We start from the raw sequence: 23,428 nt of genomic DNA on the forward strand, positions 1-23,428 counted from the left end.
TTGATCTATTAATTCAAAAATAGAAAATAAATTATGCATGACATAGAGACATAAAATAGATTACTTCAAAATTCAAAGGATTGGCTGAATGTCAAGATGTTGTAAGTAATCATCGCTACAGTAGGAAATGCTATCTAAAATGTAATTTTTCTTACAAAGGAATCATTTAAACTTCTGAAAAATAGCCTGAATTTTACTTATTAAAAATATCTTTTGAAAATATTCATAGCTAAATTATTGTATCACTACAGAGAAAAGGAAAGAGAAATCGGGGAGATAAATTTATGAAGCCAATAATAGATCACTCTAAATTTTGACAAAGCTGATGCAATATAACATAATCAATCCCAACCCAAACCACCCTTTACTTCGTAATTGAAAGAACCATTTTTAGTAACCGGTATCAAATTATTCATCCAATTTCACGCCTCAGCCAGCAAGCACAAGGTTCCAACAATTTATTAATCCCTATTAATTTTAGCGCGTCGCCTCTTCAAAATCAAATCTGATCCTCGTCCACCGTTAAACTCTCCGTCATGCCGTGAAGTTTGCATTAATCACTTAAATTACAGAGAAATGATAAGAGTAAGGATAAAAGGTGGCAGAGAGAGAAAACTACGTTCAGACATTAGTTGAAACTCGAGATTCAGTAGCAGTCGATGAAGCAAACGTTCCGTTGATTAGATTCCTGCGGGGAGGGAAATAAGAGTTAAGAGTTCGCCATTGGAGATTCGTGATTGATTTGAAAAGTCACCTTCAACGATGGAGGATAGAAACATCAATTCAAGTGCCAAATATAATGATTAAAGTATGGAAGGAAATGATTGTGTGATCGAATGTTTTTTGTGTTTGTTAAATAACACATATATAATTGATTTTATTGTAATGGTTGATAACTATTTAAACAATCAGTTATAAATTAATTTAAAGCAACCACGAGTAAGCAAAAAAAAAAAAAAATGAGAGAAAACTACGTTCAGACGTTAGTTGAAACTCTAGATTCAGTAACAGTCGATGAAGCAAACGTTCCGTTGATTAGATTCCTGCGAGGAGGAAAATAAGAGTTAAGAGTTCACCATTGGAGCTTCGTGATTGATTTGAAAAGTCACCTTCAACGATGGAGGATAGAAACATCAATTCAAGTGCGGAATATAATGATTAAAGTATGGGAGGAAATAATTGTGTGATCGATTGTTTTTTGTGTTTCTTCACTAATACATATCAGAGTGATTTCAGTGTACTGTTTGATATATATTTAAACAATCAGTCATAAATGACTTAAGGCAACTTCGAGTAAACAAAATTGCTTTAAGAATCAGGTATGATAATTGATGGTATTCATAAGTAAAGGTCCAAACAATTCATAGTTATATGAAAACTTTTGAAATTGTCTATTTCTGTTAGTCTTGTTACATAAAAAAAAATCTATAAGAAATTTCTCAACAAGATACTAATTTTTGTAGTTCTATGAAGAACAATCTAAAAATATAAGAGAATGTATAAATGTTTTCAAGCATCTATGCCCCCCATCTTCATAAAATGCAATAAGAAAAATTAAGTAATTAATAATAAAATAAGTTATTCTGAAAGTTAGAAGAAGAAAGAATTCTGAAAGAAGAATATTATTAGAAGCAAGATCTATAAAACAACAATGAATTTATTGGCATCAACACCTTGTTTAAGTGTCAGCACGCAAAAGTTAATGCGGAGATAAAATACTTTACATTTTATTAGCTCTTTCTTTATTAATAATCTGCAATCGAACACAAAGTTGTTGAACTATATATTCGGGGACGTATAGAACTTATAAAAATCACCTTGTTAACTAGTAATATTATAATCTTTAAATTCTGTCCATAACATATATTATATATTTTTATTATGAAAATCATAAAATATACGTATGTTTAAAGTTTTTAAACATATGTATATTTATTTATACATATGTCTAAAAACTTTATGCCAAATTTTACATATTTAAAATCTAAAATGTGGCGCCTTTGCGTGAGCTGAATATCATGAACTAGCGTACAAGAAAATGACCTCTCCCCTTATTTTGAGCGATCTATAATATTAAATACATATTATTTTCTTTTTTAACTTAAAGAATGTTATATTATTTTCTTTTTTAACTTAAAAGAATGTTATATTATTTTTTTAACATATTGTAAAGTTATTAATTCATTAAATTTCATGTGAATATTGAAATTTCTGGATGCATTTAATTAACTAATAACCATGCAAATATGAAAACAACATTAACAAAATCATGCAAAAATCAAGCGCACAAAATCACGCAGAAGCACACCTTATAAATTAACAAATTATTTTAAAAGACTTTACTTGAACGTACTATATATATATATTATTAAAAAGATATGATTTATATTACAATACTTGAACGAATGATATCGAACGAATACGAACGAACTTACAACGAATGATGTCTTTTTTTCTCAAAAATGAACTCGGTCTATCCTAAAACATAATGCCTTTATATTGAGTTTTTATGACTTTTATACTAAATTTGGATTTTTTTTAAACTATAAATTTGGATTTTCATTCCTTTTTCAATAAAGTTATGAAATCTTGTATGCATACATGTTCTGAATAACAATATACAATTTCAATATTGCTTGAAATTCATTGTCTATAAATCGATTATTTTCATTTCTCATCAGTGAAGTTACTTCAATATTTTCTAATATTCATAAAAATAAATTAAGTCTGAAATCAAAACATTAAAAAAAATCAAAATAACTATTATTCTATTTATTCGCATAATAGTATGAATATATTTTTTTTTAAAAAAAATTATTGTATTTATTTATGTTCTATTCGCCTTTATAAAATGTCCGAATCTAAATTAGAATGAATTAATAGTTTTCTTATTAAATATAAGAATGTATTTGTAAGTGTTTGTATTTTTAAAACAAAAATTAAAAAAGTGCGGTTATTTAGATTAGCTAACTTGTTCCAGTTTTTCTAGATAATTTTTCTAACTTTTACTACACATAAGATTTAATCACTGCAATAAATCTTGACAAAAATTTAATTTCCTCTCCTCTTGTCATATTTTTGAATTTTTTTCGGTGGGGGGGGGAAGGGGAATGCTTTCCTGATTATACATAAAATTATTGTAAGGATAAGTCAGGTAAGCATTGTAAATATGTTTTATACACTTTTTTAATATTCTTTTATTATAATAGTCACTTTTGGCAATCAACTGGATATATTTATATGCCATTCCAACTGATTCGTCTTATACATTTCTTCAAATGTTGGAACCATATTTTAACTATCTTACATAGGATTTATTTATTATATACATGAATGTTCCTAAGGGATTGCAACCCCATAATGCAAGGAAAACAAAAATTTCTGGTTCATCACTATTGTAATTTTTATGATGATGCCAATTTAATTTTTACTTGTATTGCTCCTACCGGGGATTCTCAGAAAGGAGTATGAGAAGCTCCCGGTTTGGTGGTTGGTTCTCGCCACTCTGCTTTCTGGTGGGCTCCGAAATGGTTTCGGTCGGCAACCTCCTATTGATGACTTAGCGTACTTCCCACTGGAAGGGTGGTACCGTGACCTGTGATGATCCTTAGGACTAAACCATAGTTCCGCCAGTGTTCTGTCGCGGTGGTCCAGTAAATCAGATTTAATCCGTGTGTCTTCTGGTGAGTCGGATTTGCCTGTTATTGTTAAGGTTAAGGTTTACTTGTTTAATAAGCTATACAGATATTAAAAGAATCCTTCTCTCGTAGGAAAAACCGAAAAAAAATATGCATATAAATATTTGATAAAACAATGAAAACAGGTTGGATTTAAAATCAATAATATAATCTACTATTGGAAATTTCGCAAAAAGAAATTTCAAAAAGTTTCCAAAAATTAAGAAGAATTTGCTCTTTTGTTACATTATCTTTATTATTTTTATTTTTTATTTATTATTATTTTTTGTTAAGATTTTGAAACAGTATCAGAGTCAGTTTTGAGTAGTAATAATACCAGCAATAACTTTAGAATGTTATTGCCGATGAACATCGAGTTTGCTTTCATTTAGCTAATTAAAATTATCACAATTATTTCCAAAGCTCACCTTTAAATTTGTATATATGTGTGATATTTGGTAATTGTAGGCCAATCAGCATAGTATGAAAACGCATACACAGTTGCAGACACACATACAGAGAGATACTCACTTTTGACTTTATCATTAATAGAGGTAGATAAAATGTCTCGGATTTTGAATAAAACAAACCAAAATGCTCCAATTTTTACTTTTAATTAAAAATTGGGACATTCGAAACACAAATATGTAAAACAATTCAAAACGCAAATAAATTAAATTTCAATGTTTAAACATTACAGAAAATGTCCCTGCTGGCTTTGGATATCTATATCTAGAACATGATTACCCTATTCAATCCTATTGCATGCACTTTGTAACGCAGTTCCTATTTAGTTATAATTTTCTATCATGAAATGGCTTCTGCCGTCTTTAGTGCAATTGTACAACGATCAGACGTCCTGTACTAATCCTGTACTAACATACATTTAATTCACATCATTTCCACTTTATTCCGGCGGCGTGACATTTTCACGATGTCTATAGCATTCCTATTTGCAGCTTATAAGATCAGGTCGCTTTCACTAAAGCAGTATTGTAGTTAAAATAAGCATAATTAATTGAATTTAATTAAAACTCTGCACAAATCTGCTTATGAAAGTGTCAGAAATCTCTCTTCCAGATATGTGACGATAATTTAATCTTTATAGAAGCTTTAGAATAGATAATTTAAAAATGCAATGAAAAATGTATTCGTGTCATTTTTATTATAACGAATTCTCAATCAATAACCATTTCAAATGCATTTTCATGGTCGATGAACAAGAAAGAAAGAAAAAAGAGAGAGAGAGAAACAAGTCACCACAACAATTCAATTTCTATTCGATTTTTATTTTAGTGGAACCATTTGTCATGAATAAAACAGCTCGAGTTAAATTTGAATCGATCAAATAAACGAATTCAAATAAAAAAAAATTTTTAAGATGAAAAATAATTGGTTTCGTGATATTTTATTGCGATTCTTTTGTCAGTGAATATGACAAATGTTATTTTCAAAATTATTGAAAGGATAGAACTTCTAATTAATCACAATTTTCTGAGCAAAGCGAATTAAATATGTATTTCAGACCTAAGCCTTTTCCAAGCAATTCAGACTTTTTATTTTATTCGCCACAATTGTATCTTCAATAAATCTTCATTAAATTATTAATTTCAATATTTTATTAAGACACCACGATTTTGAATTTTTAAATGAATGGTACTTCTTTCATTGATAAAAAAACCTATTTGCAAAAATAATTAATAAGCGAATGCATTTCACGGATTTCATTTAAATCTATGTTACCATACTTTTACGGATCATTAAGATATTCGAACTTTTATTTATAATACGAGCTATATATTCTTTATATAATATTCTATTTATCTAAGTATACGAAGTATCTGTTTTATTTTAAATATAAATTAAACAAATTATTTTTATTATCAATATTTTACATTTTATGCCTGCATATTAAAAATATTTCTAATATTAGAAAATGTTCATTTAGTTGTCTGAATATCTACACAACTAAATCGCTAAGAAATTAAAACTCTATTTGTGGAAGTAATGTTTTCTTATGATTAAGAACCACGAAATATCACCCAACATAAAGCGTAGCACTTTTAGGAGGAACTTAAAGGGCTTTTGTCATAATGTCTCAACAAAAGAATATCTTAAGAAAATGCAGGTGTAAACCTTTTTCCTTTTCTTGTTTAAAAGAAAAGTTATAAATTCAAGTCTAACGCTGCACTTAGTTACAATACAGGGTTAGCAAGAAATGTTACCCACTTCAGAGAGCTCTAAAATTCGTTCTATTGGTCCAAATAAGATATAATTTGAACTACAGATTATTCAGATGATTCACTTAACATTTATTAATTTTAAAAATTAGTACTAAAATTCATCAGTAGATGGCGCTGCAACACAAATGACCTTTATTTGCATATATTGAAAATGTGAAACATAATTTGCATTACAGCACATGTCTATTATTATTATTTTTCTTTGGATAAAAAGAAGACGGATTTTGCATGGACATTAATTTATTCTTTGTCCGTCATGCCTATGCTGCAAGAAAAAGCGCTACTAGTGAAATTGCTCTACCAGAACTTACAAAACTCAGTTGCAGCTCTAAAGGAATTGCGTCGTATGAAGCAGATACGAGAGGTCCAATGTCTGCAGATACCCTACACAAGATGATGCAGAAATTTGAAAAAAACAGGGTAACTTGACATTCTTCCAGGTATACGACGAAAAACGTCCCATCTTCCAGCGTCGAAAATGTTGCGAACAAGCTCGTTGAAGCCAGCAGTTAGTCGCCGCATAGTAATGTGAGTTTGCCTATTGTTTCCCTTGTAATGGATATGCCGTATTCAACTGTAAGAAAACTGGCATGGCAGATTTTGCATTTTTATCCATACAAAATCAAGTATGTGCACTTGTTGCACGACGGGGACCTATAGGTCCGTAAAACTTCTGCACTTCAGTTCCTTGCTCGAAAAGGCGTTGACACAACTTAACCCTGGAACATTCTATGGAGTGATGAGGACTACTTATGTCTCAAAGGGCAAGTTAACACCTTAACACAAGTTAATTATAATACAAACTCGGCAAGAAATTAATGACGTAGGTAACACCTTAATAATATCAATCTCTCTAATATTTTAAACGTCTAAAATATCAAAATATGCAGATGCATTTCGTTCTTTTTTTAGAGTTTTCTTTCTGATTTCTTCGCTTAGTCCATATTTAAGTGCTACATTATATTTTACGTTCTTATTTATGCCAAATTTAATTTTCGATGTTGCTCAAACCTATATGACTTTCTTTTTAAATATGAAACTTATTATCAATTACATTACATTGATATACATTTCTTTAAGATATAATTATATATCATTAGTATGATTTTTTTAATTATTCTTTAAAAAATCAACATAATTCTCTTCAATAAGATAATCATTGTCCAGTGACTTTTTTTTTTCACTTTGTCAGTAGAACTATACATTTTCTATGATCTTTCCCTATCATTTGGTCCTTTTTTGTTCTTATTCATATTTTTACTTTTAATTTAGTATTTTTTTTATCACTAAACATCTTGTATTGCAATTTTGCCTTATTTTATGGTGTGACATAGCATGGCTCCTACAAAAAAGTATCAGAATATTATCTTATGAAAAATAAAATATAAAACTCTAAAAAATATCAGTGGAGATGTGACAATAAGCAATAATACTCAATTCATGAAACTATATTTGAAAATAAACCATAAATCGCTTAAAATATGATAGAGAATACAAATATTTCTGTCCGATTAACGCCAGCATTCTTTTTAATTGGCCAAGTTATAAGATACTGCATTTGGCCAAATATGAACACCTCATATAATAATAATTATTAATTTCCCATCGAATACTTATTTGACTTTTAATAATAAAAAAGCGATACAATGCATGTCCAGGCATGAAACTAAAAGCTTAGTAAAGTTACATTAAAGTCCTGTTTTAAAACAACATTAGGGCTCTTTGACGGACTTCGTAATTTTGGACCGCGATCAGATGACGAGGATGGCATCTATGCACATGAACTTCTAAACTTAACATTTTTGAAATTAATCTTTAGTTTTGTTATTTCAAAAATTACCAGAGAGTGAGGCCTAGTAAAGACAACACATCATTCCTTTTGTACAAAAAACCATCTACTAACTTCAATAACGAATCCCTCAAACTACAATTAACAAAGAGTAATTAGATAAAATCTTCCTGCACTTAAATTATTATGAATAGTTACATAACATTTTTTTTTATTTATCTTATCGTATGCTGCATTATTTTTTTCACTACAAATCAGTCTTATGCAATAATATTACCAGTATCATCATCAATATCTCACTTAATTTTTAGAAAATTAAAATTGTAATAAAATTTGAAGGAAAAAAATAATTCCGAAGTACACTTGCTCATTTTACAAAATATATATAGGTACCAAATTTCACAACTCTAGGTTAAATATTCAATCTTGTAAAATTCCAGTGGACGCTCTTTTTCTCTTATATTAGAGGAAGAAATTTTCATAATTAAAATAATTAGGTATGAATTTACCAGTAGTATGAAAAGATGCAATATACTGATTTTTTTAATAAAGATATTTTTAAGTAGAGCATTATTACAATTATTTATATATTTCCTTTTTAGTTCTAAGAGAATAATTTCTACGGTCCTTTTTTTTAAGTTTATTTCGCCGAGCTTACAGAATAGCTGAAATATGGGGAAAATGAAGACAACAGAAAAATGTATCTCTAAATTAATTAAAAAGAATAAAAATTCTTAGACAATGTAGTGAATATCTAAGTTAATTATTCTTCAATTAGTTAATTTTAGAGAGAAATATTTTTAAAGAAAAGAATTATACGATTACTTTCGCACCTTGACGACTCTTTACAGAGGATTGTTGACTCAAAAAATGTATGGATATCATCGATTAAAAAATAAAGTGATATATCATTATTTTTTTTATAATTAGCTCTTTTATTTTTTACACTGTTTTTGTCTAAATAAAATCAAATAATCTGAAATTGCTTATGCAAAAATTTCGAAATTAATACGAGCTGCGAAATATGTAAAATATGATTAAACAATAATTCCTACTCAATATTTATACTATTACACATTTCCGATTTTAACTTAACAGTTATGTTAACTAATACAATTTATCTCCACTGTCATTGATAAATTATCTAGCACTGAAATACCGGTAAAAATTTTCTGCTAGATTGCTGTCCGAGATAATGAAATCTTGAGAGGACATGCCAAATATAATCCAATTAAGGTATTGGAATCATTCCGTTATTTATGCAGAAATATAGATTTTCATATTTATTTGTATGGATTATATTGCACCCATTTACTCTCTCGACTAATATGTACTAAGCTATTGTATTAGATATTAAAGATAGTGAAATTGAATTAGTAATTAATTTGTTACTTTGAAAATAATGAAGTTATGTGAAATAATATGACATTTAATTATGCAATAATATGAGGAAAATTATTTTTCAGTATTTACTAAGGAATTTTGCTCTTATAATTAAAGGCAGTTAACTATATTAATTATGGAAAATGTCCAAATATTTAACTTGCATTTAGTTATTCCCCATGCCTTATGAATGAAAATAAAATATATGGAAATTAGCTGACTGAGTAGCTTGTAAAATTGACGAGTTTGTTGACGCTTGTTGATCCGGGATACTGACTTTTTTTATTGTCTGGTTTATTATTGTTTATTTTTTTAAACTATTCATATGGAATATTTGTTAAAACTTTGCCTCATTATAATAAGACAGTCTTTTAATATTCAACTTTAGCATTCATTGTATTTAATATTCAACTTTAGCATTCATTAATGAAAGAAAACAATTGTAATTGCTTGTAACTTTGCATATTTTGACCAAAATGGTTCTAGTAGGGTTGAAAAACTTTTCAATCTTCCTGATAATAGCTTCCTAATAAAGCGTGCCTTTTTTTTTTTTTTTTTTTTAAGTCTTAACCATTTTTCTCCAGATTGTTTTTTCTTCATTAGTTTTTACAGGTAATTTTCTTTTATTTATCATTGCAAACTTGCAAGCCATATTCTAAATTCTTTCCTTTGCCAACCCCCTTTTCTTTTCCCCTCCTACCCGCATTCTTTCCTTTTCTAACGCACAACCCCCTTTTCTCTACTTTACTTATATACTTAACAAAATGGCGCTCATCATTTTCAGGAAATATTTTTCTACTGTATGGTAACCACATATCATATTTATAATTCTCAATCCCAGACTTCTTAAAATCCACCAAATATAGAACCAATGTTGTAAATTTAACTTTAAAACACTTTACACAACTCTATAATTGAATTTTTATTCCCTGCTTCAGCGCGCACAGTTTCAATATATTTTTATAGCTCTTTCTGATCAACATTTTCTCACATTTCTCCATTTTGATCCTATTGAATTATAACGTAAAATATATAACAAATTAGTATCATAGAACTTGGAACAGTCATCTATTATATACAGAACGTGTTTATAGTACTAGGAATAGGAGGTGAACAGTTTACAGTTCTTATGCATGACAAAATTTCCAAGTTATTTTTAAATTTACATTTAATAAACTATTTTATTTATAAAAAATACTGTACTAATTAGAATATAAAATAAATCTTGAAATTTGTAAATAAAGAAAAAAAAGCTTATTCAAAAAAGTAATTGAGAAACTACAACAAAAAAATTCTGTTATCCAGTGCTGAATTTTTTTCATTAAGTTATCTATTTTATACAAACTCCCATATTCACTAATAATGACCAACAAGATTCTAATGAATTGAATATTATTTAATCATATATTTTAAGGACCTGTTAAAAGGACCTGTGAACATTTGGTTGTTATAAAAATATTCCATTTTCTTTCAAAATTCATAAACAACTGCATTACCAGCTCAGATAAAATTTTAACTTAACGTCTTCTCTGTCAGCTTGCTTCTGACTAACTGAAAATTTGAACCAAACCATAATTCAATAGCTTTAGATGTATTTTGGGAAATAAATTTCAAGTATTGACTATAACTTAAGAAATTAATTAATTAAATGGAATATTCTGATGTTTTTTATTTATTGTATCTCATTCCAAACAACGTAATAATAACAAATCTAATTATAATTTTAAAAATACCCGTATAAATATGTATTACATTGTTTTAATATTAACAAACTAAACTTTTTATTCTAATGAGAGTTTTATGATATTTTAATCCTTTTTATCTAGACGTATTATAGCATATGAAAAAGTGGTATTAGTACAACACGTACTAGTACAACTCTAGTACAACACGTACTAAAATTAAGTACTGATAGTCTTTTGTATCGAAATCATATTTTAATGATTTCAAAAACTAAAATACTAAAATTAAAAAAAAAAGAAATTATATTGTGAAAATAATGATTCAATGAAACACAAGTTAATATCTTATATAATGTGTTTCCATCAATTTTTATGTTGATTATATAGAAATATAAAAACTTTACAAGACTGAAATTTCATTGAATAATTTCATAAAGAATAGATATCAAAATCACATTATTTGAATGCGGATTGCCAGCATTGATTTAATAACAGAAGACAGAAAAACGACATCAAATGAATTCATTTCCGATTAAGATGACGACTCAGATTTGGATAAAAAAAATGTGCATTCGAATTGTCTTGGGAAGTAATTACAGCAAGAAAATGCATACAACTTTAATGAACTTTCTCTGTGATGATTGGACATAACGAGTTACTACAAATGTTAAAATAACATGCCTCGTGGCCAATCTTACCTCCTAATTGGCCTTTGTACTCTTTTGTAATTAGAACTTGCTAATTTACTTGAGACGCAATTTGCGTTTGGTCGCCGGGTGCTTTCTCATAATGAATAACGTAAATTGTGAAGTGCATTTCTTCGGAACCAAGACCAACCATTCAGCAAGAAAGGAAGATGTAGAAATACTGCTTTTGTTTTCTTTTTTCTAAATGAATTATGTGGTCCCATTTATTTCTAAATGAAATTTTCCCTTTTATGTGGGATAATTAAGAAAGAAAGTTATGCTTGTGGCGAAAATCAGATTCATAGTTGGTGTTAGAAAATTATATTTATGGACCAAAAATCATATATTTCACAAACAACTAAATTAAAAGAGGGAAAAAAATATATTGCTTATTAAACTATTTTTTTTCTTTCTTTATTGCAATTCATACATTTCTATTTTTATTTTTATTTTTTCATGGTTCTATAAAATTTTCAAAATTCAATAAAACCAAACTTAAAATCTTTGCATTACGATATAAAAGAATTACTATTCATTTATTTCCTAAAGATGCATAGATATTTCACTCTACACATTATATTTTTTACTGTACACTTATATTAATAAGTACCACAAGATTAAGTACTTATATTATTATTAGATGAATTATTAGAAGTACAATTATTAATAAGTATTTTTAGAAAACAATATTATGTATATAAGAAAGAGTTGTCATTGTTTGAATGGTAATAATAATTTCGTACAAAGAAAAATTGCAATCACATATTACTATCGAGCTAGGACATAAAGAAGTAAGTAGCAGACAAAAACTGAACAAGAATATTTAATAATAAGCACATTTAATAACATAACAGAAAGCACAGAAGGTGTTAGACATTTTATATCACGGATATGATATCAGCTTTTCATGAAATTTTATAATTTGGAAAACCATATCACATCCCTAGTAGCACACAAATACTGTACAATATTGTACTTCATTGATCAATATTCGCAATATTATGGAATATTGTTTAATATCATAAGATATCGTACAATATTGGGCAACCGCTTGTGCTACCTGGGATAGGGAATTTCGTAGACAGCTTTAAAGATGCTACATACAAAGCATTCTACTAATTAAAAAATATTTTAAATTGCGTTCTTTCATGTAGCCCATAGGAATTCAATAACTGATAGATCCAAGATTTATTATGTTTTAAAATGTATTTGGTATGTACTTTTTCAATGAGAAAAATGTAATAAATAAAAAAAGATTGCAATGATAAATCAACCCATGTCCATATTTTTATTTTCCAAATACTAGTTTAATTTTTCAATTAATAAAGAAATTAAATTAATTAATGAGGCAAGGATTTTCTCACAATCTTTAGAAGTATAATGCATTTCTTTTAAATAAATGTTTTTGAGAACGAGTTAGAGAAGTTGTTTACATCAGTCCTTTTAAATGAATTTTATTTGTTTTTTGAACGTTATCTTTCTCGTAGATTAAAAATGCGGGAAGAAAATATTTTAGTCAACAAACTAGACTTTAATATCTTTGTTAATTCTATCGGCTTATAGTAGATTCCTCAGAATCCAATTAAATTATATATGTATATATATAGAATTGTGTATCAGAGCGCATTTGAACACATATACACAATGGTATGTATACAGTGCATGTATACACAATAGTTCAAAATTCAGTAAATAATATAAATAAAATTTGAATTGAGGTCCAAATGCTGAATAATAAATGTGCATCAAGTTTTAAATTCATGATTGGAATAAAAATACTTATTTTTCTTCTAAGAATGTTCAATTTTTTGAATTAAAAGCTCAACATTTACAAGTACTTATTATTTACAAATATTCTTGATCAAGAAATTTTTTCATATTTATGACAGTAATATCAGTCATTTAGAATAATATTATTAAATAGAATGAATTTTTCATAATCCGGATTGAGGTAAATAAAATACTTCAATAATCCTAATGTAGTGAATAAAGGAGATCAAACAAGCAACTTTTATTTATATTAAGACTCAATTACAATTATGGCAAAGGAAAAAAAATAATTCTGAACTTAAAAATTCTCAAAATTAATTTTGCCAATAAAAACAATCATTGTCTTTTTCATTATTTTAAACATTTCTTATTTATTTGTTTATTATGATTGAAGATTTTTAACGTTCTGGAATTAACAATGATTGGGAATCCATTTTTTATTTTTAATTCTTGAATTTATTTGCTAGCTCCACGTAACTCAGTTCTCAAAATTCACGTATTTACAAGCATATTATCGATAAATTTGAAAAATAAGTAAGATAAAATTAACAAAAGTGATAAAAAAAAGAATTGTTAGATAAATATAATTTAGAATTTTATAACTTTTTTTAATCCTTTCTGTAAATAATAATACACGATGCAAAAGTTGAAAAATATAAACATTAATGTTTTGAAATAATAAAATAATAATAACAATCAGCAATATAGTGGAAGAATTTTTTTTTTTGAATATCAAAGAATTTTAATTGTCGTCATTTGAATGAAACATGTTCTTTCAACATAGATATGTAATCATTTTTAAGAACATATTGTAACGGATACCCATAAGTGTAAATACAAGAGAAAATCTGAACAGAATTCTTATATCTCCTTTCTTGAATGTGTAAATGGCCAAAAATCTGCCCTTTCTCATCTCATTTCAATTTCAAAAAGTTACAAAAAATCTAGTTAAGATTTTCAACTAGCTAAATACATCAGTAATATGACTGCAATTATTGATTACACTTGTTCCAAACAGCATGAGAGAAAAACCAGCACGACATATTTTCATATTTCAACATTAGTTGTACCATTTCTTTTCTTACTGATATTGTAAAGTCACTTAGAGGAAACACTGAATATTTTGAAATTCAGAATTTTATTAACATTCGTAATATTTTTCCATATGCCTCTTGCATATGCATTATTTTGTTTTTATAATCAAAATGCGGATTAATATTATAAAATATTCATTTAATCAAAAAACAAATAATTATAAGGGGAAAAGGGGATTTATATATAAGATAAAAGCTCTAAGTTTTAGAAATTCTTTTTAGAGAATGTCTCGCGCTATTAGATAGATTGCAATTGAAAACAATAATGGATAATAATGATGCTAAACCGCTTAACTTTATTTCATTGTTCTTTTGGAAGGTTCAGTTTTAAAAAACGAAATATATTAAAACTTCAAATATAAATAATTATAAGGGGAAAAGAAAACAAAATAAAAGCTCCAAGTTTTAGAAATTCTTGTTAGAGAATGTTTCGCGCGATTAGATAGATTGCAATTGAAAACAATAATGGATAATAATGATGCTAAACCGCTTAACTTTATTTCATTGTTCTTTTGGAAGGTTCAGTTTTAAAAAACGAAATAAATTAAAACTTCAAATATAAATAATTATAAGGGGAAAAGAAAACAAAATAAAAGCTCCAAGTTTTAGAAATTCTTGTTAGAGAATGTTTCGCGCGATTAGATAGATTGTAATTGAAAACAATAATGGATAATAATGATGCTAAACCGCTTAACTTTATTTCATTGTTCTTTTGGAAGGTTCAGTTTTAAAAAACGAAATATATTAAAACTTCAAATATAAATAATTATAAGGGGAAAAGAAAACAAAATAAAAGCTCCAAGTTTTAGAAATTCTTGTTAGAGAATGTCTCGCGCTATTAGATAGATTGCAATTGAAAACAATAATGGATAATAATGATGCTAAACCGCTTAACTTTATTTCATTGTTCTTTTGGAAGGTTCAGTTTTAAAAAACGAAATATATTAAAACTTCAAATATAAATAATTATAAGGGGAAAAGAAAACAAAATAAAAGCTCCAAGTTTTAGAAATTCTTGTTAGAGAATGTTTCGCGCGATTAGATAGATTGCAATTGAAAACAATAATGGATAATAATGATGCTAAACCGCTTAACTTTATTTCATTGTTCTTTTGGAAGGTTCAGTTTTAAAAAACGAAATAAATTAAAACTTCAAATATAAATAATTATAAGGGGAAAAGAAAACAAAATAAAAGCTCCAAGTTTTAGAAATTCTTGTTAGAGAATGTTTCGCGCGATTAGATAGATTGTAATTGAAAACAATAATGGATAATAATGATGCTAAACCGCTTAACTTTATTTCATTGTTCTTTTGGAAGGTTCAGTTTTAAAAAACGAAATATATTAAAACTTCAAATATAAATAATTATAAGGGGAAAAGAAAGCAAAATAAAAGCTCCAAGTTTTAGAAATTCTTGTTAGAAAATGTCTCGCGCTATTAGATAGATTGCAATTGAAAACAATAATGGATAATAATGATGCTAAACCGCTTAACTTTATTTCATTGTTCTTTTGGAAGGTTCAGTTTTGAAAAACGAAATAAATTAAAACTTCAAATATATAAACCTGTATAACCGAAAAGACGAGGAATAATTCCTTCTATTCTGCTGAATTTTTCTCCAAAATAAAAGAAAATATGAAATCTCTAGAAAAAAAAAAAAAAAAAGAACACTTTTGAACTATTTCTCATCAATCTATTGTAAACGATTTCTCTTCCTTGCTCAATTTATTTTGAGAATTTTATGTAGCAATTTATTTCATTTTCTCCAGAAGCTTTCTTCCTAATTTCTCAAACAAACACGTAACCATAAATCTCGTAATCATTATTTTTTTTTTCATGCATCTATCCATCCGTATGTCTAATCTTGTTCTTTATACAGCCTCATCTTCTATTCGTCTGATTTACTTCCACAGAACTCAGTGCTATTCGATAATATCTATTGTTTTTGTTTACTTCTTTTAATGTGCTTTTTTGTGCTTGATACTAAGTAAGCTTTGTTGGTTTCACTTTTAGTGCTTTTTTGTGCTTGATAGTAAGTAAGCTTTGTTGGTTTCACTTTTAGTGCTGTTTTGTGCTTGATACTAAGTAAGCTTTGTTGGTTTCACTTTTAGTGCCTCCTAGCGAGCCTATTATAATGGATGAACATGGACAACATCTTCATGACGTAGTGGGACCTTATGATGAAGGATCTACTATTACTTTCATATGTGAAGTGGATGGAGGTAAGATTTTCATTGCTGCTGTTTTGCATGTTTTTTTTTTTCGATATTTCATTTGTAATTGATTTATTTACAAGTAAACGCATGATTTCTGAAGATTTTTTTTAATCATTAGTAAATTATTTATATATAAGATCAATCCATGTGTATATCATTTGACATGGGAATAAAAAGTTGCCTATTTACGCATAAATAATAGTATAACAAAATATTGTGGAATATTTCCCTAAAGAACATTCAGCTGCTCTTTTAAAATAATTGATGGAAAACGTCTGTGAATAGAGAACTATTGCAGTGATAACGAAGATTCTTGAAATGAACGAACTTGATGATTTTTGAATATATATAAATGTTGCTATTAGCGGTAGGCGAGGATCGAACTCGAAACCTTATGGTTCGTAGCCGAGTAACATGACCACAAGACAAAAGAAATTTCTCATGTCTCGTAGCTGTTATCTGGCTTATAAAGCGTCACCATATATATATATATATATATATATATATATATATATATATATATATATATATATATATATATATATATTGTTACGAAATTTCCGGGGGTTCGTTTGGATAGTAGGGGTTATATGGTGTGGAGAATATATGGTGTGGAAGACGATTATCTTCAGCCGAGACGTGCAGCATATAACAGCATACACAGCAGCATACAACAGTATACACAGCAGCTCTACTCCGTCGCTTCTCCGCTAGTCCCTGGAAGACGAGTTCTTCACCGTCGCTTCCGACTACTCTTCGACTCCACTGGTCCACGACTCAATTCACCACTGGTCCACGACCACTCTTCTCCGTCGCTTCCGACTACTCAATTCACCACTGGTCCACGTCCACTCTTCTCCGTCGCTTCCGACTACTCAATTCACCACTGGTTCACCACTCGACTCACCACTCGCTCGGCAGCTGCGGGTGCTTCCTTTTATAGGTCTCAGGAGGCGGAGCTAGAAGCCTCTGAGCCAATCAGGAACGTTCGAGTCATAACTCCGTACCTATTGGACGGCTCGGGAAAATTCTCGATGTTTCGGGTATAATCTATTTTGGCGCCAAAGTCGCCAAATTCGTCACCAAGTTGCCAAATTGTCGCCAAGCTCTGGGAGCTATTTGCTGAATAATTTTTAAATGAAATAGGGATATTTGTTAAAAATACTCGGAAAAATCGTACACGCATTCAAATATTCCTCGATGTACTAAGAATGATTAATGACAGTTATGTTCTAAAAGGAATAATATTCTAAGTGCCTATGTCCTCTTTGTATGAAATATTCCTCGACGCATTTTTACGGTACCTTTGTTCTAATGTAGACAATATTCTACATATCTGCATATTCTATATATAAGATATTCTTCTAAGTATTATGAATATTTAACCATGCTACTATACTCTGTGACGGTTTGAAATGAGCGAGGATAGAACCTGGGACATTATGGTTCACAGTCCAGTAACATGACCACGATACAAAAGCAATTGCTTGGGTAGCGTTGCACTTAACTGGCTTATAAGCTATTCACTACAGACTCATCTCGTCCGGGTCACCAAGTGACGGTTTGAAATGAGCGAGGATAGAACCTGGGATCTTATGGTTCGCAGTCCAGTAACATGACCATGATACAAAAGCACTTTCTCGTTCAGCGTAGTTGTTAACTGGCTTATAAGCTTTCACCACAACTCTATCAACCTACGTTCTCTACTCATGAGATATTCCTCGACATAATACTAGTGTTTAACAATGTTTCTATTTAAAAAAGGGGATAATATTCTACGTACATATGCCCTCTACACACAATATATTCCTCAATGTACTACGAATGTTTAGCGATATTTCCATTCCAAAAAGGATAATACTTTTCCATAGATATGATATATCTGATATAAATACGCCATGACAATATATTTGTGAAACTTATCCATTTAACATGGGAATGGGATAGGATAAGTGAATGCATAGGATAGAACAGCAAAGATAGAAAAACGATTATTTCTAAAATAGTATAAAGAAATCTTTCTGTCTTTATAATTTAATGAGTCCATGAATATCTCTTTTGAAGTGTCTTTATAAAAATTGCATTAACAAATTTGACAGAATGAATAAATGGAATAACTATAGCAATTAAATCAAGGTAAAATTCTAAGTGCAATACACTATAGCTGCTTACGCTTTATTTGCTATGCAATTAAATGAGACAAGCAGAATGGAATAATTATTGAGCATTGGATAAATTCCTTGAACAACGCAATTTATTGAAAGCAAAAAATAATAAATATTCAAATAATTCTCTATTAAAGGAAAAAGAAATTCTTATATTATTTTCAAAATGAATGCAGAATACTAGTTTATCCATGACACTTTATGAAACATCAGTGAATTTAAATACAGAATTCTTACACATATTCATATAAAATTTATGACAGAATCTCATCTATATCTATATCTATACTTATAATAAAGCGCAATGTGTGTGTGTGTGTGTGTTGGCGCTCTACAGGCCAGGTCATTTGACATACAGCTATCAAATTTGGTACATGTATACCTTAGAGGTCGGGAATGTGCACCTGGGGTCCCTTTTTTTGAAATTTTAATTATTAATTAAAAACTAACTTTCCCGCCAAAAAAATCTTCCATTTTCCCCACCGCCAACTTTTCCGCCAAAAAAATCTTCCATTTTCGCCACCGCCAAACGAGTAAGGCTTCTGTGTTTTTTTTTCTCCCAACAGTAATGAGGCTAGGGTTAGTATTTTCCGGCGGATTATTTCAAACGATTCTGTTTATTTTCTTAATGTTTGATGCATTTAAAATTAAACATTGTTAATTAATCGATCCTTCAGATTCATTCTGAAGTACTTTTGAATTAAAATAAAACAGAATAAATGAAATTAAAAATTTCTAATCCGCATAGCGTTACCCCAACTGGAGTAGAAAAAAAAATCACGTATTTGCGTTACGTAACTGGCATTGAAAATTCACGCATGCGCTTTGTGTTCTGAATTCCGCATTGTGTTGACGAATTATTATCAACTGATGCGGACTGGATTTAAATTTTTTTTAGGTTCGTTGCATGCTTTTGTAATTAAAATGTATTTATGTTAGTTATATATTTTTTGTATATGCTTATAGTTTTAAGTGCATCGTTTTTTAAGTAGTTTTTTTTAAAACCTGTTTTAAACCGTCTATTTTAAACGATTCGTTTCATTTTCTTAGTGTTTGATGCATTTAAAAGTAAACATTGTTAATGAATCGATCTGCTCATGATGAATCTAAGAAAATTTTGTTGACAAATTCTTGAGATAATACGTAAATTGAAAAAGATATTCTTTAGTGCCCATAAAGTTTAAACGCTGAGTGACTCTATTTTCATTAATCAGATTATAAAAAAATTCTTTGTTTCAGTAAAAAATATTATTATATTAATTGCAGATGAATTCTTTCCACTTTAATTTAAAGCATAAATTCTACGGGTGCTAACAGAAAAATAGAGATATACATATTACGTTATGACTGAAGGCCTTTATAATATTATGAGTGAATTATATGACTATCAAAATTTGAAGTTTTACAATATTTTGATGAAGAAGCTATTAAAGTAGGAATTGCATAAAATATTTAAATATAAAAATTTTAATGAACATTAAGATTGGCGAATCGGCTGGTCGACAAATTCTTGAGATATTACATAAATTAAGAAAGATATTTTTTAGTTCCCATAAGGTTTAAATGCTCAGTGACTCTGTTTTCGTTAATCATGTTATTAAAAAAATTAACATTTATTGAAAAACACGGACACACTGATATTCACCGTTACTCTGATTAGATGTTACAAAATCTGAATAGATAAACATAAACGTGTAAACAGCTGTGCGCCGGTTTCTATGGCAACACAGCTGCAAAGGGAAAAGAAGTTTCTAATACAGAACATCTGCTTTACACAATTTTATAGAATAACTTTTCCCCTTTTTCGTTTCATTTTTTTTTTAAATTACTTATTTAATAAGAACACCTGCTTTACCCAATTTTTTAGAATAGTTATTTTCCCCTCTTCGCTTGCTTTAAAAAAACATCTATACTTATATATAAAGTTCAATGTGTGTGTGTTTGTGTGTGTTGGCGCTCCTCAGAAAAGACCATTTGACCTACAGCTACCAAATTTGGTACATGTATACCTTAGAGGTCGGGAATGTGCACCTGGGGTCCCTTTTTTTGAATTTTTAATTAGAATTTTAATTGTTAATTAAAAACTAACTTTCTCGACAAAAAATTATTCATTTTCCCTACCACGAAATGAGTAAGAGTTCAGTTTTTTTCCCCGACAGTAATGAGGCTAGGCTTAAGATTTTTCGGCTGATTATTTCAAAGGATTCTGTTTATTTTCGTAATGTTTGGTGCATTTAAAATTAAACATTGTTAATTAATCGATCTTTCAGATTAATTCTGCAATACTTATGAATTAAAATAAAACAGAATAAAGGAAATAAAAATGTCTAATCTGCATAGCGTTACCCCAACTGGCTTAGAAAAACTCACGCATTTGCGTTATCGTAACTAGCTTTGTAAATTCACGCATGCACATTGTGTTCTGATTGTTGACATGACAACAAATATCAACGGACGATTTAAATTATTTTTAGATTAGTTGCATGCTTTTGTTATTAAAGTGTATTTATGTTAGTTATATATTTTTTGTGTATGCTTATAGTTGTAAGACCATCGTCTTTTAAGTAGTTTTTTTTAACCTGTTTTCAACCGATTATTTTAAACGATTGGTTTTTTTTTTTTTTTTTTTTTTTTTTTTTAGTGTTTGATGCATTTAAAATGAAACATTGTTAATTAATCAATCTGGTCATGATGAATCTGAGAAAATTTTGTTGACAAATTTTTGAAATATTACATAAATTAAGAAAGATATTCTTTAGTGCCCATAAAGTTTAAACACTCAGTGACTGTTTTCAATAATCATATTACAGAAAAAAAATACTTTGTTTCAGTAAAAAATATTATTATATTAATTGCAGATTAATCCTTTCCACTTTAATTTAAAGTATAAATTCTATGGGAGCCAACAGAAAATGAGAGAGATACATATTACGTTATGACTGAAGGCGTTTATAATATTATGAGTGAATTATATGCCTATCAAAATTTGAAGTTTAAAAATATTTTGATGAAGAAGCTATTAAAGTAGGAATTGCATAAAATATTTAATTATGAAAATTTTAACGAACATTAAGATTGGCGAACCTGCTGGTCGCCAAAGGCGGCTAGTTCATAATAATTCTATTACAGATTAAAAATATATCGTTTCAGTCATTGGCAGAACAATTGTTCATCTCTGTAGGAAAAAAAATGTTCATTTAGGACCATATTAAATTTTCCTTTAGCGTAAAATATAATTGTTTCTTTAACTTTAAAAAGTCTTTATTTCGCTAATATTTTGGTTAAAGAATAAAGAAATATCATATCCTTTTTTTATTCAAACCTGAAGAAAATGACGGGGAATTATTCATTTTTAACTGAAGAAAAATTGATTTTCTTTATTGTATTCCTTTATTAAAAGTGGGAGAAAAATCCTTATCATAAAGACTCAAACTCAAGAACTTTCAATTTTTTTTTCCTTCTCTAAGAATAATTTCCGCTGTACTATAAGTCTGGAGTTAATCTAATTTAGATTCGAAATTGGATAAATGGTATTCCCAGGAAACTTGAACACCATGGAATAAAAATATAGCTAGGGTTAACCACACGTGGGGAGAATGTTTTTAAGATTCGATATTAAAATAACATTAATTGTCTACCTTTTATTCAAGAAGAAATGATTTCTTATCAGTTAACTTCGTTTAAATATATATGTGACCAAAAGTAATTACTCTGAAACCGCAGTAATTTTAAAATATAATTTAAAACAGAACCAAATATATAGGGCACATAAATTTGCAACAAGAATTTAAAAGTGCAAAATTAAAGAATGTTTTATGCATATATATTTATAGGAAAATAAGTTAAAAAGTCGATTTTTTTTGAAAAGTATGAAATTTTTTATTTCATAATTTTAAAGTTGAAAAGTTTAATTTATAAGACTATTTAGATTTTATGTATGGTTCCATTCTGGGGGAAGTTACAGTTATTTTTATCATTGCATTTATATGTATTTTAATACTATTTTAAAACTTTAAAAGTTATTTTCTCAAATTCTTAGCTTTGGTAGTATTTTTTTTTATAAAAAAACCTTATAAGTTGAATTCTAATGCATATTTTTAGCCCAAATTTGACGGAATAATTTCCCAATATGTTATGCATCTTCTGAACTAGACAATAATTAATCTTTTCATTTAGAAATATTCTATAGTTGATTCAATGCTTCATAATGTGAAAATAAAATGCAAGTTCAATGTTATTTATCATTTGAACCTAGACAATTAAATAATGGATAGAAATATAGCTTAGAGATTCAAAAACTAGGTGATATATTTCTTAGGCTATCAACAAAATTTTAAGTAAATTATTTGATATTAAATTTTTATTTTTTTAAGTAAATTATCTGTCAACTAAAAAATTTTTCTTTATTCCCAATTTATCTAAAAAATTACTTCTTTCCAATTTTTTAAAAGTTGTTTTTTAACTAGTATATTAGGGTTTCTTACATGTTTTATTTTAAAACTCCTTTTGTTACAAAAATTAAAAAATGTATTTATTTTAAAGCGTTTTTTCAAAAAATTCCATACCTAACGTAGCGATTTAAATATTCATTTAATTAATTATATTGCTTTTCTTATTTTAAATTGCTGAGAATATGAAGTAAATATTATTGACCGGACAAATACTCAAAATCGCAAGCTCAGTTTTGAAATTTATGAAATATTCTAAAGCTCAAATTTATCT

General features: G+C 28.1%; 1 protein-coding gene across 1 annotated transcript in view; it reads left to right on the forward strand.

The window, feature by feature from the left end:
* LOC129962147 (uncharacterized) overlaps positions 1 to 23,428 on the forward strand; it is a 186,157-nt gene that overhangs the window by 157,325 nt on the left and 5,404 nt on the right. The window contains exon 3 of the mRNA XM_056075885.1: positions 16,437 to 16,547. Coding sequence (XP_055931860.1) covers positions 16,437 to 16,547 — 111 coding nt within the window. The remainder of the gene's footprint in view (positions 1 to 16,436; positions 16,548 to 23,428) is intronic.

Source organism: Argiope bruennichi, chromosome 2, assembly GCF_947563725.1.
Source record: "Argiope bruennichi chromosome 2, qqArgBrue1.1, whole genome shotgun sequence".
NCBI lineage: Eukaryota > Metazoa > Arthropoda > Arachnida > Araneae > Araneidae > Argiope > Argiope bruennichi.